The following is a 12859-nucleotide window of genomic DNA, read 5'->3' as shown; positions in this document are numbered from 1 at the left end:
TTAATAGAAAATTTATTTTGAAATGTCATATTTTTTATAAACATATTGAAGCTGTAATCTTTTTGAATTTAAAAGTGCAAAGTTTACTGGAAGAATATGTACTATGCTAGTGTTAATGATCAAAGCTATTATATATTAATAAAATTAATATTTGCATTACAGATTTAGGTAACATTTTCAATATTTATGGTCGATCTGTTACCTGCATTTAATTATTTTTCGTTAAAACTAGTATTTCACGATACAGTTCCTGATAAATTTTGTCAGATTATTATTACTTACATTATTCCAGATTTGAATACATTACATATATATAATATTACAAGATTTTACCTACAGAATTATGAGAAAAGGTATTTCATATATATTTGAAGTTAATATATTAATTTTGTATGTAACAGCACGAAATAACGTATCGCTTTACCAGAGATAAAGTTTTACAAAATTTTGTGAACATTTAGAAATTACTTTGGCAAAAAGGGCCCCAATCTGAATATTATATTTTCATTTTATTATTTATGCATTATGTATCGTCATAACACAATGCTACATAGTATACAAAAATTAGATGCATAGTCAATCATAAATCATCATTAAGTCACTTTTTATCCAATCCCAATTGTTTCTTATTTCATGTCATTATACTATTGCAAAAAATTCAAGCTGAAACAAAAAATATATAACACAATTATCAAATTATTTATGTATAATTTTGTTAAAAAAGGAACAACGATATTTTATTATATATCTTTCTATCATTTAAAATATTGGAAAGTTGTTCAAAGAATTATTTAGTTTCAAGAAGTGCATTGTCTCACTTAATATGTTTCATGTTTTGTCATATTTAATTTTATAATAATTCTTGCAAATTGTAAATTTTTATTTTTGTAATGAACGTTTTATAAAAATTATTCAAAAAATTATTTATGATATATATATATCCAAACAATAAAACACTAGAAATCTTTTATAACTACATATTAAAGAGCTCCATAAAATTATTGTTAATTACAGCATCTTTTATTTGAAAAAATATACGCTTGTATTTTGTTTTTCATCGAAAATTTTTTTTAGATTTCGCGCGAAATAAGTACAAATTGTTGACTTTTCATCCTACTTTTTTTTTTTTATTATACCGAAGAATACTATAATGTCTATTATAAAATTTTATTCTTTATTTTATACAATATAAATACATTATAAATATAAAATTTTTATTATTTATAATAAATACTAGACAAAGACAATGATCAACGACAGAACTAGTTCCCACAGTAGCTTCTTCAATTGAATCACGAAACGTAACTAAATATATTCTAACGTAATATAATCGGTAATTTATCTGTAATTTCTACAATGAAAATAATGAAGATTTGGCTTAATTTTTCTTCCATCTTTGTAAGGCAGGGGGGTATGAATTTTGTTTCTTTTGTTAATAAAGGTGGCGTTGTTGATGCTTCCGATGTAGGAAAACGTCGCTTCTACATAACATGTTGTGGCAGTCGAATTTAAAGCATGTGATCCTGCCTTCATTGTAGATAATACAAAGCTGCGAAAATGGCGGACGAACAGGTGAGTTACCCATCAAAATAATGTGCAAACCTCAACCAAAAAAGTGGAGTTATTTATGATGAAGTGATTTCAAAAATCGTGTGGTAAGCCAGCCGGTGGTAAATCTGTTGCAAGTTATGTGGTGTCGACGTGTGTCCCAAACATTTTGCTGCTGGGAAACTTAAGTATTTCTTGGAAGCTACGTTGTTTGTTGCCGGACCATAGTGATAATTTTATCGCACTGTCAATAAAAATGCAATCATAAATTAACAGATTTTCCCGCTTTAGCTTTATTGACATCTTGTTGTACAAACAAAATCATGTAGCCGATATGTAAAACTTTAACCTTGTTTTCGTAAATACTATTTTGTGTAGATATAGTTCTGAAGTTTCAAAAGATAATTAATGGATGAGAACATCATCTAAATCTTGAATTTTAAGTTTGAATATTATTATTTAAAAGAAATTTTGTTTGTTTACATCGTAATGAAATCAAACTATTATTTGAAATTATTTACAAAAATATGGCATAACCTATCCACTTTAATTTTATAACATAAACTAAGATGTTTTTTCTGTTACTTTATACTTAGCTCGTACTGTTTATCTCACGTTAGTTATAAATGTCTTTTTTATTAATCACAATCTTTCGATTAAATAAAAAATAATACGAAAATACGTTGGTATACGTTTGTAATTTTTTTAAGCAAGTGGCGGTTTGGAATTCCGATAATTAATATGTGCTGTACATTTATAAAATTTAAATAAATGTGTAACCTCTAAAATACCTAAAAGTTAAAAACATTAATTATCACATTGATTTTATAATATGGAATAAAACTGTGATTATTATAATCCTATCTAATTTCTATTTATGTATTTAAAAAATGAAAATATCTATAGGTTTATAATTATTATATTTACTTGTATTGTTTTAGTTCTAAAAAATGTTAATAGATAGTAATTAGTTTAATATTTTTATGCATCTTTTTAAAATTTTAATTTGATACATTTTTTAAATATTAATCATGTTTGTTGATATTAGTAAGAAAAATATATTATAAATAAATTACATGATTTTAAAGTATTGCCTATTTGTTATAATATAATTGAGAAATATTTAAATGACAGTTTTTATATATCCAAAATAAGTGATTAAATTTATTAAAGAACTTGGGAAGTAAAATAATATTTTTGAAGTATATAAAATAAAAATAACTACACAGAAATATTGTTTATTTGGGATGAATTATATCATTAAGAATGGATCACATACAGGAAGTACGGCAGCTGGAGTTGCTATGCAAGCAGTTGTATGAATCACAAGATTCTACACATCGTGCAGAGGCTGAAAAAGCACTTGTTGCTTTTCAAAATACTCCAGATACTCTTACAAAATGTCAGCTTCTACTTGATCGAGGAGATTCTCCATATGCTCAATTATTGGCAGCTACCACTTTAACAAAATTGGCTTCCCGTTCATCAGGACTTAGTTTACGACAGAGGCTTGACATACGTAAGTGTATTTATTCTATCATAAAGCAAAACAATTAAACATACTTAGGTCTAATATTTATAATTTTATTTTAGGAAATTACATTCTCAATTATTTAGCAACTCAGCCAAAGTTACCAAACTTTGTAATACAAGCTCTGGTTACACTGTTTGCCAGGATATCAAAGTTTGGGTGGTTTGATATTGATAAAGAAAGAAATGTGGTCAGTGATGTAACAAAGTTTCTTCAGGTTAGTTATTATTTTCTTTGTTCCAAAATGTTTATTTTTTATAATTATACCCTATTTTGATATAATATACAGGGATCGGTAGAACATTGTATGATAGGAGTCCAATTACTTTCTCAATTAACGTGTGAAATGAATCAAGTGTCGGATGCAGATGCAACCAGATCTATTACAAAACATAGAAAAATTGCTAGCCACTTCAGAGATACACAACTTTTTGAAATATTTAGGTTATCATATACTTTATTAAGTACAGCTCGAGAAAATTGTAAAAACTTAAATTTTAATGATGAAGCACAGGTATATCTCTTGCTACTTTTTTCTGTATTTATGATAATATCCTACATTAATATTATTATTATTGTTTTATTTTTTTAGCATGGTCTGATCAGACAACTTTTAAAACTAGCACAAAATTGTTTGACATTTGACTTTATTGGGACTTCAACAGATGAAAGTTCTGATGATCTTAGTACAGTACAAATTCCGACCTGTTGGAGACCTGTATTTTTGGATTTTACATCACTGAAACTTTTCTTTGATTTATATCATAGTTTACCTAACTCACTGTCATCTTTGGCTCTTTCATGTTTGGTCCAAATAGCATCTGTTAGAAGGAGTTTATTTTCAAATCCAGAAAGGGCACAATTTTTAACACACTTAGTTAGTGGTATAAAACACATACTACAAAACCCTCAAGGTCTCAGTGATCCTGAAAATTACCATGAATTTTGTAGACTATTATCAAGGCTAAAGAGCAATTTTCAGCTTGGGGAATTGGTCTTAGTCAAAGACTACCCAGAAGCTATACAATTAATTGCAAAATTTACAATCCAAAGTTTACAGATGTGGCAGTTTGCACCAAACAGTTTACATTATTTACTAACATTGTGGCAAAGAATGGTATCATCCATGCCATATGTAAAAGCAGGTGATCCACACCTGTTAAATACATATACTCCAGAAATTGTAAATGCATATATTACTTCAAGACTTGAATCAGTTGCAATAGTAGTCAGAGAGGGTTTAGAAGACCCACTTGATGATTTAGGAATAGTTCATCAGCAATTGGAGCAAATATCTGTAATTGTAAGGTGTGAATATCAAAAGACATGTACTTTATTAGTACAACTTTTTGATCAGGCTGCTAGGACATACCAAGAATTAATGACACAAACAGCATCTCCAACACAACGAATGGATATCACTATACAAGAGGGTCAACTCACTTGGCTTGTATATATCATAGGTAAGTAAATTTGTAAATCATACAGAAAAGTAAACATGTTTAATAGTGAATTATTACATTGATATTTAAAAAATAGGTGGTGTTATTGGTGGAAAAGTAACATTTAACAGCAATGAAGAGTATGATGCAATGGATGGTGAATTAGTTTGCAGAGTACTCCAATTGATGAATTTGACTGATTCAAGACTTGCACAAGGTGGCTGTGAGAAATTGGAATTAGCAATGTTGAGCTTCTTTGAACAATTTCGTAAAGTATATGTAGGTGATCAAGTTCAAAAAAATTCTAAAGTATATAGAAGACTGTCAGATGTTTTAGGAGTTAATGACGAATCCATGGTACTTGGTATTCTTATCCGGAAAATGTAAGTAGGAAGTTACTTTCAGGAATATTATTTATACTATTTCAAGATTTATGATCTTAATTTTGCATTTACAGAATAACAAATTTGAAGTATTGGGGTCGCAGTAAACAAATTATTTCAAAAACATTACAATTATTAAATGATTTATCTGTAGGATATAGTTGTGTCCGTAAACTTGTAAAATTAGAGGAAGTACAATTTATGCTCAATAATCACACAGTGTGTATATATAAAAATATGTAAAATTTACTTACAAAAAATTAAGAATATAACTGCATATATTCTTTTTTTTTTTCACTAACAGAGAGAGCATTTTCCATTTTTGGGAAACAATGTTGCTGTAACAGAAATGCGTTGTAGATCAATGTTTTACACATCCTTGGGTAGATTATTGATGGTAGATCTAGGAGAAGATGAGGAAAGGTTTCATACATTTATGTTACCTTTAACAAGTATGGAAAGCTTTTTTGTATCCAAAATTCTACTACATACTTATTTAATATTTACACTTACGTTCTCCACCTATAGATGCATTTGAAAGTTTAGGACAGTTAATTGGGCCAGCTGACCCTTCACTTTTTACAGCAGAGGAAGCAAAAAAGGCATTGATCGGTTTAGCAAGAGATCTAAGAGGTTTAGCTTATGCATTCAACACAAAAACATCTTATATGATGCTCTTTGATTGGATGTATCCTTTTTTAAAAATATAATTTGATAAATGATTAAGAGTCATTAATACATAATAACTTGCCATAATTTTTGATAAATGTGAAGTACCTTAATTTACACATAGTTATCCTAATTATACACCGATTTTATTACATGCTGTGGAATTGTGGCATTATGAGCCGCAAGTTACTACACCCGTCCTAAAATTATTTGCCGAATTAGTACAAAATAGGAGTCAACGATTACAGTTTGATGCATCTTCTCCAAATGGAATTTTATTATTTCGTGAAGCTAGTAAAGTGATATGTAGTTATGGTAATCGTATATTAAACGTTGAAGTTCCAAAGGATCAAATATACCCCTTAAAGCTTAAAGGAATAAGTATATGCTTCAGTATGTTAAAAGCAGCTTTATGTGGAAGTTACGTAAATTTTGGTGTGTTCAGATTATATGGTGACGAGGCATTAGATAATGCACTCAACACATTTGTAAAATTACTTCTTAGTATACCACAAAGTGATTTATTGGTATGCATCAATTAACTTATGTTTATATTCAAAAGATGTAAAGATAGATATCTTACAACTTAATATTGCTCTTTTTTTTGTAGGATTATCCGAAATTATCTACAACATATTTTGTGTTACTCGAGTGTTTAGCTCAAGATCACATGGTGTTCCTTTCTACTTTGGAACCAAGAGTATTCTTATACATTCTATCAAGCATCAGTGAAGGCCTTACAGCACTAGGTGCGCAAAAAGACTACTATACAGGTCTGTGCGGCTGATTCTATTTTATTATCATTCTCTTATCCTCTATGCCATGCCACAGGATTATAAGACCCAAATCATTTAAAATTCCTTTTTTATAAGAAAAATGTTTGTTAAATATTTTGTATTCTATTTCTGTAAAATATTAGTAAATTATGAATAATTACTTATAATTGAAGTATAGTAAAGATTTCAATCGCAATTAAACAAAATTTAATAGTATATTTATATATATCGGATTTGTTTTTAATGAAAAAAAAAATATATACATAAGTAATCTTGTATCATGCATGTTCGAATTCTTATTTGGCGATATTAATACAATTTTATATATGAAGCATAAAAAAATCGGGAGAAATATTAGTTAATAAGAATGTTTAATTTTGTTTATGTTTATTTGCTTTTTGCATTGTTGCTTGGAATGTAAACCTGCATTTAGGTATATTAGTTACTGCTATAGTTTCGAAATTACAGAAACAAATGTATGCTGAGTAATATTTATGCATATAAGGAGAATGATTGAATCACCATAATCATATAGGCAATGAGAGGATTGGAGTTTGTAGAATCTAGACCCTAATTGCTATTGTTCTATTGCCTTTTTCGTTTTCTTCCTTTTTCAAATTTTTATTCCTATTTTTAATGTTGTATTAAACAACTTATGAATTCTTCATTTCTTTAAAATTAAATTACATAGCACAGATAGGGTCTAGCACACATAGTCAGCCGCACAGCTGGCATGCTACTAAAATATATTACTATTCATAGTCATAAGTTCTTAAGTTACTAATTTACTAATCTTTATGTGTTGTTTTCACATTTTATGCTTTATTTTCCATTCAATATATGACATGCAAAATTATGAACAACAAACGAATACTTCAAATATGAATGATTATTGTTTGTTCATTTACTTTTTCAAAATTGATAAAAATTATGTTTTGATTCAATAAGTCATCATTTATAATGACAGATTCTTCTAACTTTTTTTATATATAAGTAAAATTGTGTTTTGATAAATTAACTAGCCAACATAATAAGTGAACAAATAATTTTACAGAATTTACATTATTTTCAAGGTAGGTTTCTATATTAAATTCCACGATAGACACCGATTATATTTATATATTTTTTTATATTATTTTTTTAATGGTTACTTTTATTTAACAGTTCCTATTTTACTTCAGATAAATATAAAATATGAAATGTAAATAACAAAACTTCATTGCAGATACAATGGTCTGTACTGGTTGTTGCGCAACACTTGATCATATTGTGACTTACATATTTAAACAATTATATCAAAAAGGTATTTATCTCATGTATCTACTACTATTTACTAGTATTCAACTCATGTATCTACATTAATGTATTTGAATACATGTTCCCTTTTTGTCAGGGGGTTACCCGGGCAGGAAAAATACTGTAGTTCCAGGAGGTGGAGACTTATTCTTACAAGTTTTAAAGCAACACCCTGAAATTCTTCAACAAATGTTAAGTACTGTTTTAAATGTGATAATGTTTGAAGATTGTAGAAATCAGTGGAGTATGTCACGTCCTCTTTTGGGATTAATTCTTTTAAATGAAGAAGTAAGTATTTTTCATTTATTATAAAAATTATGCTAAGAGATCACAAAAATTTTATAATTTTACACTGAAATTAAATATTTATTGTTACAGTATTTTAATCAGTTACGAGAAAATATTATTAGAAGTCAACCAGTTGATAAACAAACAACAATGGCACACTGGTTTGAACATTTAATGGAAGGAATCGAAAGAAACTTACTCACAAAAAATAGAGATAGGTAAGAGGAATTAAAAAACAAAAGATACGAAATTATATATGGACATTTATCCATGTTTATGTATGTATTTTTCTTTTCTCAGGTTTACACAAAATTTATCATTGTTTAGAAGAGATATAAATGATATTTTAAAAGGACCTAATACAACTTCAAATCCTATCGGTGATATGATGACCTTAACCTTCAATTAGATTCTCCTAGGTTCTTGCCTGCCAAATGCTTGAATGTGTGTGCGAGTGAATTATAAATTATGGTGGAATTAAAATTGATTTTAGCTGAGTATAAAGATAATAAATTACATACTGTTATTTTACAAAAGCATTATTGTTTGGCTTCCTATTCTTTTATACTTTTAACTTTTGTTTTTTCAATTTTGTTGAATATAATTGTTTCCAAATTTAAGATATTGAAACCTATATATAAAGTGTATACAATTCATTCTAAAAATTCGTAAACAAAACAGACTAAATCCTTCTTATTACCTTTATACTCCAGTTGCTTTGATTTAATATAATATTGGAACATAAATATTCGTACACATATATTTTAAGTATAAAAATTCATTGGTAATAAATATATTAAATTTCATAAATCAACGATTATCAAGCAACTTTGTATGGATAAAAAATTGGATTTATTTCAATTGCCTTTTGTAAATGTTTATAATGTTATCAATTTAAGATTACAATATTTTTATCTTATGTTGATATTAAAGCATGTATTTCGGACATGAATGATTTGTTTCATACTATAATATAGTAAAAATTTAAGTTTCAGTAAAAAGAATTATCTTTTTCGACATATTATTCAATATATATATACATATATATATATATATATATATATATATATATATATATATATACATCCACATTTTATTTTAAACAAACAACAAACTATTATTTTGATTGCTAAATAATATGTTAAAGATACAGTGTAGAATAGGAAGCCAACTTCATAAACTATTATCGTAGTTTTTATTCCATTATTTTTACACGCAACCGACTTCCATTTATATGTTAAAATGTTTGATTATCAACATTTTTTATTGTAACATAAATTATAATTTTAAGGTTGTTTTATCAAATTAAAAAAAATTGATGAGGCATAAAAAAAATATTAATGTTCAATTATTAGTATTCTTTAACTAAAAAGTTAAATTGTTTAAATAAATATTATTGAATAAATCATTCATAATGTTAATGATATTAGAAAGAAATATGACGCTAATAATGCATAATTTACTTATAATAATCGGTATTATCATTATTATTATTATTATTATTACTATCATCATCATCATCACCATTATTATTATGAAATTATAATTTTCATTAATAGTTAATTAAAACAAGATTGAAAACTGTCAACATGCATTTTTAATATTCATTGTAGTTTATATGTTTTTAAATTGGAATGAAAAAGTTTCTAACAAATTTTTGTATTGTATTCATAAAAAAGATATATATGTGTATTATTAGCACATACATATAGTAAAAATATTCATCAGTCAACATTATATCATTCATTTAATAGAATGCATGTTAACAGAAGAAGAGATTAAAAAGTATCAATATTCTTAACTAATGTTAAATGTACTACACTTAAACTTTATTAATTTAGAATCTAAATTTTCAACCTGAACGTTTTAATCACTTTACGCATACAGTATTTTATATTTTATTACGATTTATCTTGTAATATTTACAATATATGACACTTTCAAAAGAGAGTTCGAAAACAAAAAATTAACTTTCCTTTTTTTATTCAATTTTTAAAATTATTTCAAATTTCAAAAAATTTAGTAATAATAACAATTATAATATATCTTGATATGCATATATATATATATATATATATATATATATATATATATATATATACACGTAAATGTGTGAAATTTTTATCAAAGCATCTGAAGTTTACACTCCCGATTAAATCAATCGTTAAACAAACATATATCATATTTTTTTTTTCTAAAAGCTATTTGTAACATTAAACAGTGAGAATCAAATGTATGAGGAATGCGTGTAAAAAATTTCATGTGAGAGTTATGTAATATTAGTCTGTATACAGTTAATAATAATTTAGTGGAAGTTATGAATATTTACAAACAATTTCGTTTAGATTGCATTTAATCATTTATATATTTTTTACTGTAAGATAGTAGAAAAAGTTGATATGAGGTGGTTTGAATCTTTTTTCTTTTTATAACAAATTTTTAGATATCTTATGTTTAATAAATACTTGTAAAAATGTTAGAAAATTACTTTTATTAACCGACTATCATAGTTGAATTTGCCGTAAACAAATGTATTGTATATACCTTTGGTATAGTAAAAATGTTATATTTCATATCATATAAGATATCCAAAAATATCTAGCGCAAAATTAGACTAAATAAATAAATTTAAGGAATGTATCTGTATAACTATAAAACAGGTTTTGTCATTCAATTGTGTTTTTGCATTCAGTCAAATTGTGCGCTAGATTTTTAAATAATTAATACATAAAAAGTTATTAAAGCTTTTATATGTACTTAATATTATTCATTTGTACAATATATAGGCACGAATAATTTCCTAGTTTTTTATATTCATGAAATAAGTAGAAAACTATATTATTATAAAATAGTTAATTTATTATTACTTTTCAGTGGACATTAGATGAATGAAAATAGAATAACAAAGAGCCATCTGCTAACTATAATATTTCTATTTGTACATTTATTGAACTTTGTTAAAAATATAATTCAACTTAATACCTTTTCACCATTTTTAGATGAGAACATTAAATAGATTTTTTTACTTAATTCTGGGCCAACTTTACGTACAGTTGTAAGAGGTCCAGCTGCTCTTCTAATCTGTAAAGTATTAAAAATATATTTATGAAGTGTAAGTAAAAATAACAGTATTAAACTATAATCATTCTTTAATTTATTGTATACATAAATTATTTTTTTGAAAGCTCATCTTATTTGAAACATTGTAATAAATATTTTTTATTTACCGGAATATCTTTCAACAAATTTACTCCTTCAGTATCTGTACAGTTCATATAAGCCTGGAAAAAAAGAAAAGAAAGATAGTAAAAGGAAATAATTCATATATTTGGTATATATCAATATTTACTTCTATCAAATGTACAGGGCTTGGATACACAGAACAAATTGCCTCTGCAATTTCAAGACTGCTCAAATTAAATTGACAAAGCTGCTGTTGCCATAATCTTTTCAATCCATTTCCATTTTTATCTACTTTAACAGTGTTTCTATTATCTCCCATTACATACCAATCAAATTTATTTGTTAAATTTTTATTCTTTTCTAATTTATGTGGTATCTCTGCTATAGCTTTTGTATATTGATATATCATTAATGCTAAATCTTGAGAGTTGTTAATTAATCTACTGCTACAATCTGTAATAATTTGTATTTCATTGAGACATGTTTCAAGATGTTTCCTTGATATTGTGTGAGGATATGTAGACATTTGATGATACTTTTCGATGTAGGTTTTTTTTTTTGTTCTACTTTCCTTTGAATTTCTTCTTTGTTCTTTACATGCAAAATAATACTCTATTCCAAAAATTACGAGTGTTATTTTGTAATCTGATAATGAAGATTTAATGCTAGAGATAGATGTACAAAAGCTACCATCTGTTACTTTTGTTACTGCTTCATCCCAATTCCAAATTATCAATATTTGACTAATTTTTTCAACATCAGTTACTGTACATATTTTATTGGTGTCATCAATATAGCTATTTTCAATACTTCTTTTCCATGTAATGCTATTTGAAATAAATTCTGTTTTAACAGTATATTTTACACCAGCATTTCTTAATGTATCTATTATATCTGTAATAGGAGCAACATTTTTAATATCATTGTCAAGAACAACTTCTATAAATTTCATACATTCACCAGGTTTTATATCTTTTGATTTTTTAACTGCAATTGCTTTCAGTGCTTTTTCTCTCATTAAGTGCTCTTGTTTTTTTAATTTTTCTTCATTTAGTTCAATTCTACTTTTCTTTCTTATAGTACCTTTACCTTTCCTTTGTCTTTCTGTATTGCTACTCTTTTCATCTGAGTCAGATGAATTAGAAACATCGTACGAAAATTTTCTAACATTATATTGTTTGAAATTTTTGCTATTGGCAGTATGTTTATCATCAGTCTGATATGATGATCCATTTGTGTTAAAATTAGATGAACAGCTTGCAATGTCAATATTCTGTGAATTATTTACATTGTCTTCGTTAATAATATGATAAAAATTTATTGCAGGAAATTCAAAATCACTTGAATTATAATTATGAGATAAAGATCTATTATTCGAATTCGATTGAACGGATAAAGAAGATTCGTTTGAATCACTTAAAACAACAACATCTGTAATCATTTTATTAAAGTATCTGTAAGAAAATTATACAAACTTTCTATAAGATTCAATTCACCTTTCTAGTTAAGATTCAAATATCTGTATTTCATAGTATATATCACACAAACACGCGTAACAGAAATGACAAAAGCTTATACGAATATACAGTGAATGTGTAAGGATAGATACAATCACCAATGAAATAATCTGACGATATATAACTCTGTGAAACTTCAAAAAAGATATTCTTTGATTGGCTGTTGCATTCTCACGGCAAGTTGCATGCACATATACATATATGTATGTATATGTATATATAAGTA

At 26.2% G+C, this 12859-nt stretch overlaps 2 protein-coding genes and 1 long non-coding RNA gene across 6 annotated transcripts; 1 reads left to right on the top strand and 2 right to left on the bottom strand.

The window, feature by feature from the left end:
- Nucleotides 1–1354: 1354 nt before the first annotated feature.
- On the top strand, nt 1355–11075 carry LOC132912199 (exportin-7). 2 transcript variants are annotated; one of them, XM_060969414.1, is made up of 15 exons: nt 1355–1572; nt 2830–3067; nt 3142–3296; nt 3369–3593; nt 3672–4542; nt 4619–4904; nt 4979–5123; nt 5209–5356; nt 5433–5592; nt 5698–6100; nt 6184–6346; nt 7575–7652; nt 7743–7933; nt 8024–8151; nt 8234–11075. In XM_060969414.1, the coding sequence occupies exons 1-15, from the start codon at nt 1558–1560 to the stop codon at nt 8340–8342; spliced, it is 3315 nt and encodes a 1104-aa protein (XP_060825397.1). In that variant the 5' UTR covers nt 1355–1557; the 3' UTR covers nt 8343–11075. The 2 variants fall into 2 exon arrangements, with proteins under 2 accessions (XP_060825397.1, XP_060825398.1); XM_060969415.1 differs by having other exon boundaries at nt 1359–1572; nt 6184–6322.
- On the bottom strand, nt 1731–2158 carry LOC132912221 (uncharacterized). Its single transcript, XR_009659162.1, has 2 exons — nt 2070–2158; nt 1731–1792 (listed from the first exon to the last, which is right to left on the bottom strand). It is a non-coding gene; the product is annotated as an uncharacterized LOC132912221 (long non-coding RNA).
- Nucleotides 10849–12804, bottom strand: LOC132912207 (crossover junction endonuclease EME1). Of its 3 annotated transcripts, none has more exons than XM_060969434.1 (4): nt 12071–12804; nt 11283–12010; nt 11161–11214; nt 10849–11014 (listed from the first exon to the last, which is right to left on the bottom strand). In XM_060969434.1, exons 1-4 carry the CDS (start codon nt 12555–12557, stop codon nt 10904–10906), a joined length of 1380 nt encoding a protein of 459 aa, XP_060825417.1. In that variant the 5' UTR covers nt 12558–12804; the 3' UTR covers nt 10849–10903. The 3 variants fall into 3 exon arrangements, with proteins under 3 accessions (XP_060825417.1, XP_060825418.1, XP_060825416.1); XM_060969435.1 differs by having other exon boundaries at nt 11283–12332; nt 12405–12804; XM_060969433.1 differs by having other exon boundaries at nt 11283–12804.
- Nucleotides 12805–12859: the final 55 nt, after the last annotated feature.

This window comes from Bombus pascuorum, chromosome 11 (assembly GCF_905332965.1).
Source record: "Bombus pascuorum chromosome 11, iyBomPasc1.1, whole genome shotgun sequence".
NCBI lineage: Eukaryota > Metazoa > Arthropoda > Insecta > Hymenoptera > Apidae > Bombus > Bombus pascuorum.
This window is presented reverse-complemented; position numbering and strand designations above follow the sequence as displayed.

Excerpts from the sequence above, each read along its gene's own strand:
- LOC132912199 (XM_060969414.1), top strand. Across the intron at positions 5,124-5,208 it reads TTATGCTCAATAATCACACA|AGAGAGCATTTTCCATTTTT; the intron begins GTGTGTATATAT and ends TTTCACTAACAG. Across the intron at positions 6,347-7,574 it reads GCAAAAAGACTACTATACAG|ATACAATGGTCTGTACTGGT; the intron begins GTCTGTGCGGCT and ends ACTTCATTGCAG.
- LOC132912207 (XM_060969433.1), bottom strand. The coding sequence starts at position 12,557 with ATGATTACAGATGTTGTTGTTTTAAGTGATTCAAACGAATCTTCTTTA. Across the intron at positions 11,215-11,282 it reads GCCCTGTACATTTGATAGAA|GCTTATATGAACTGTACAGA; the intron begins GTAAATATTGAT and ends CTTTTTTTCCAG. Across the intron at positions 11,015-11,160 it reads ATTTGTTGAAAGATATTCCG|ATTAGAAGAGCAGCTGGACC; the intron begins GTAAATAAAAAA and ends AATACTTTACAG.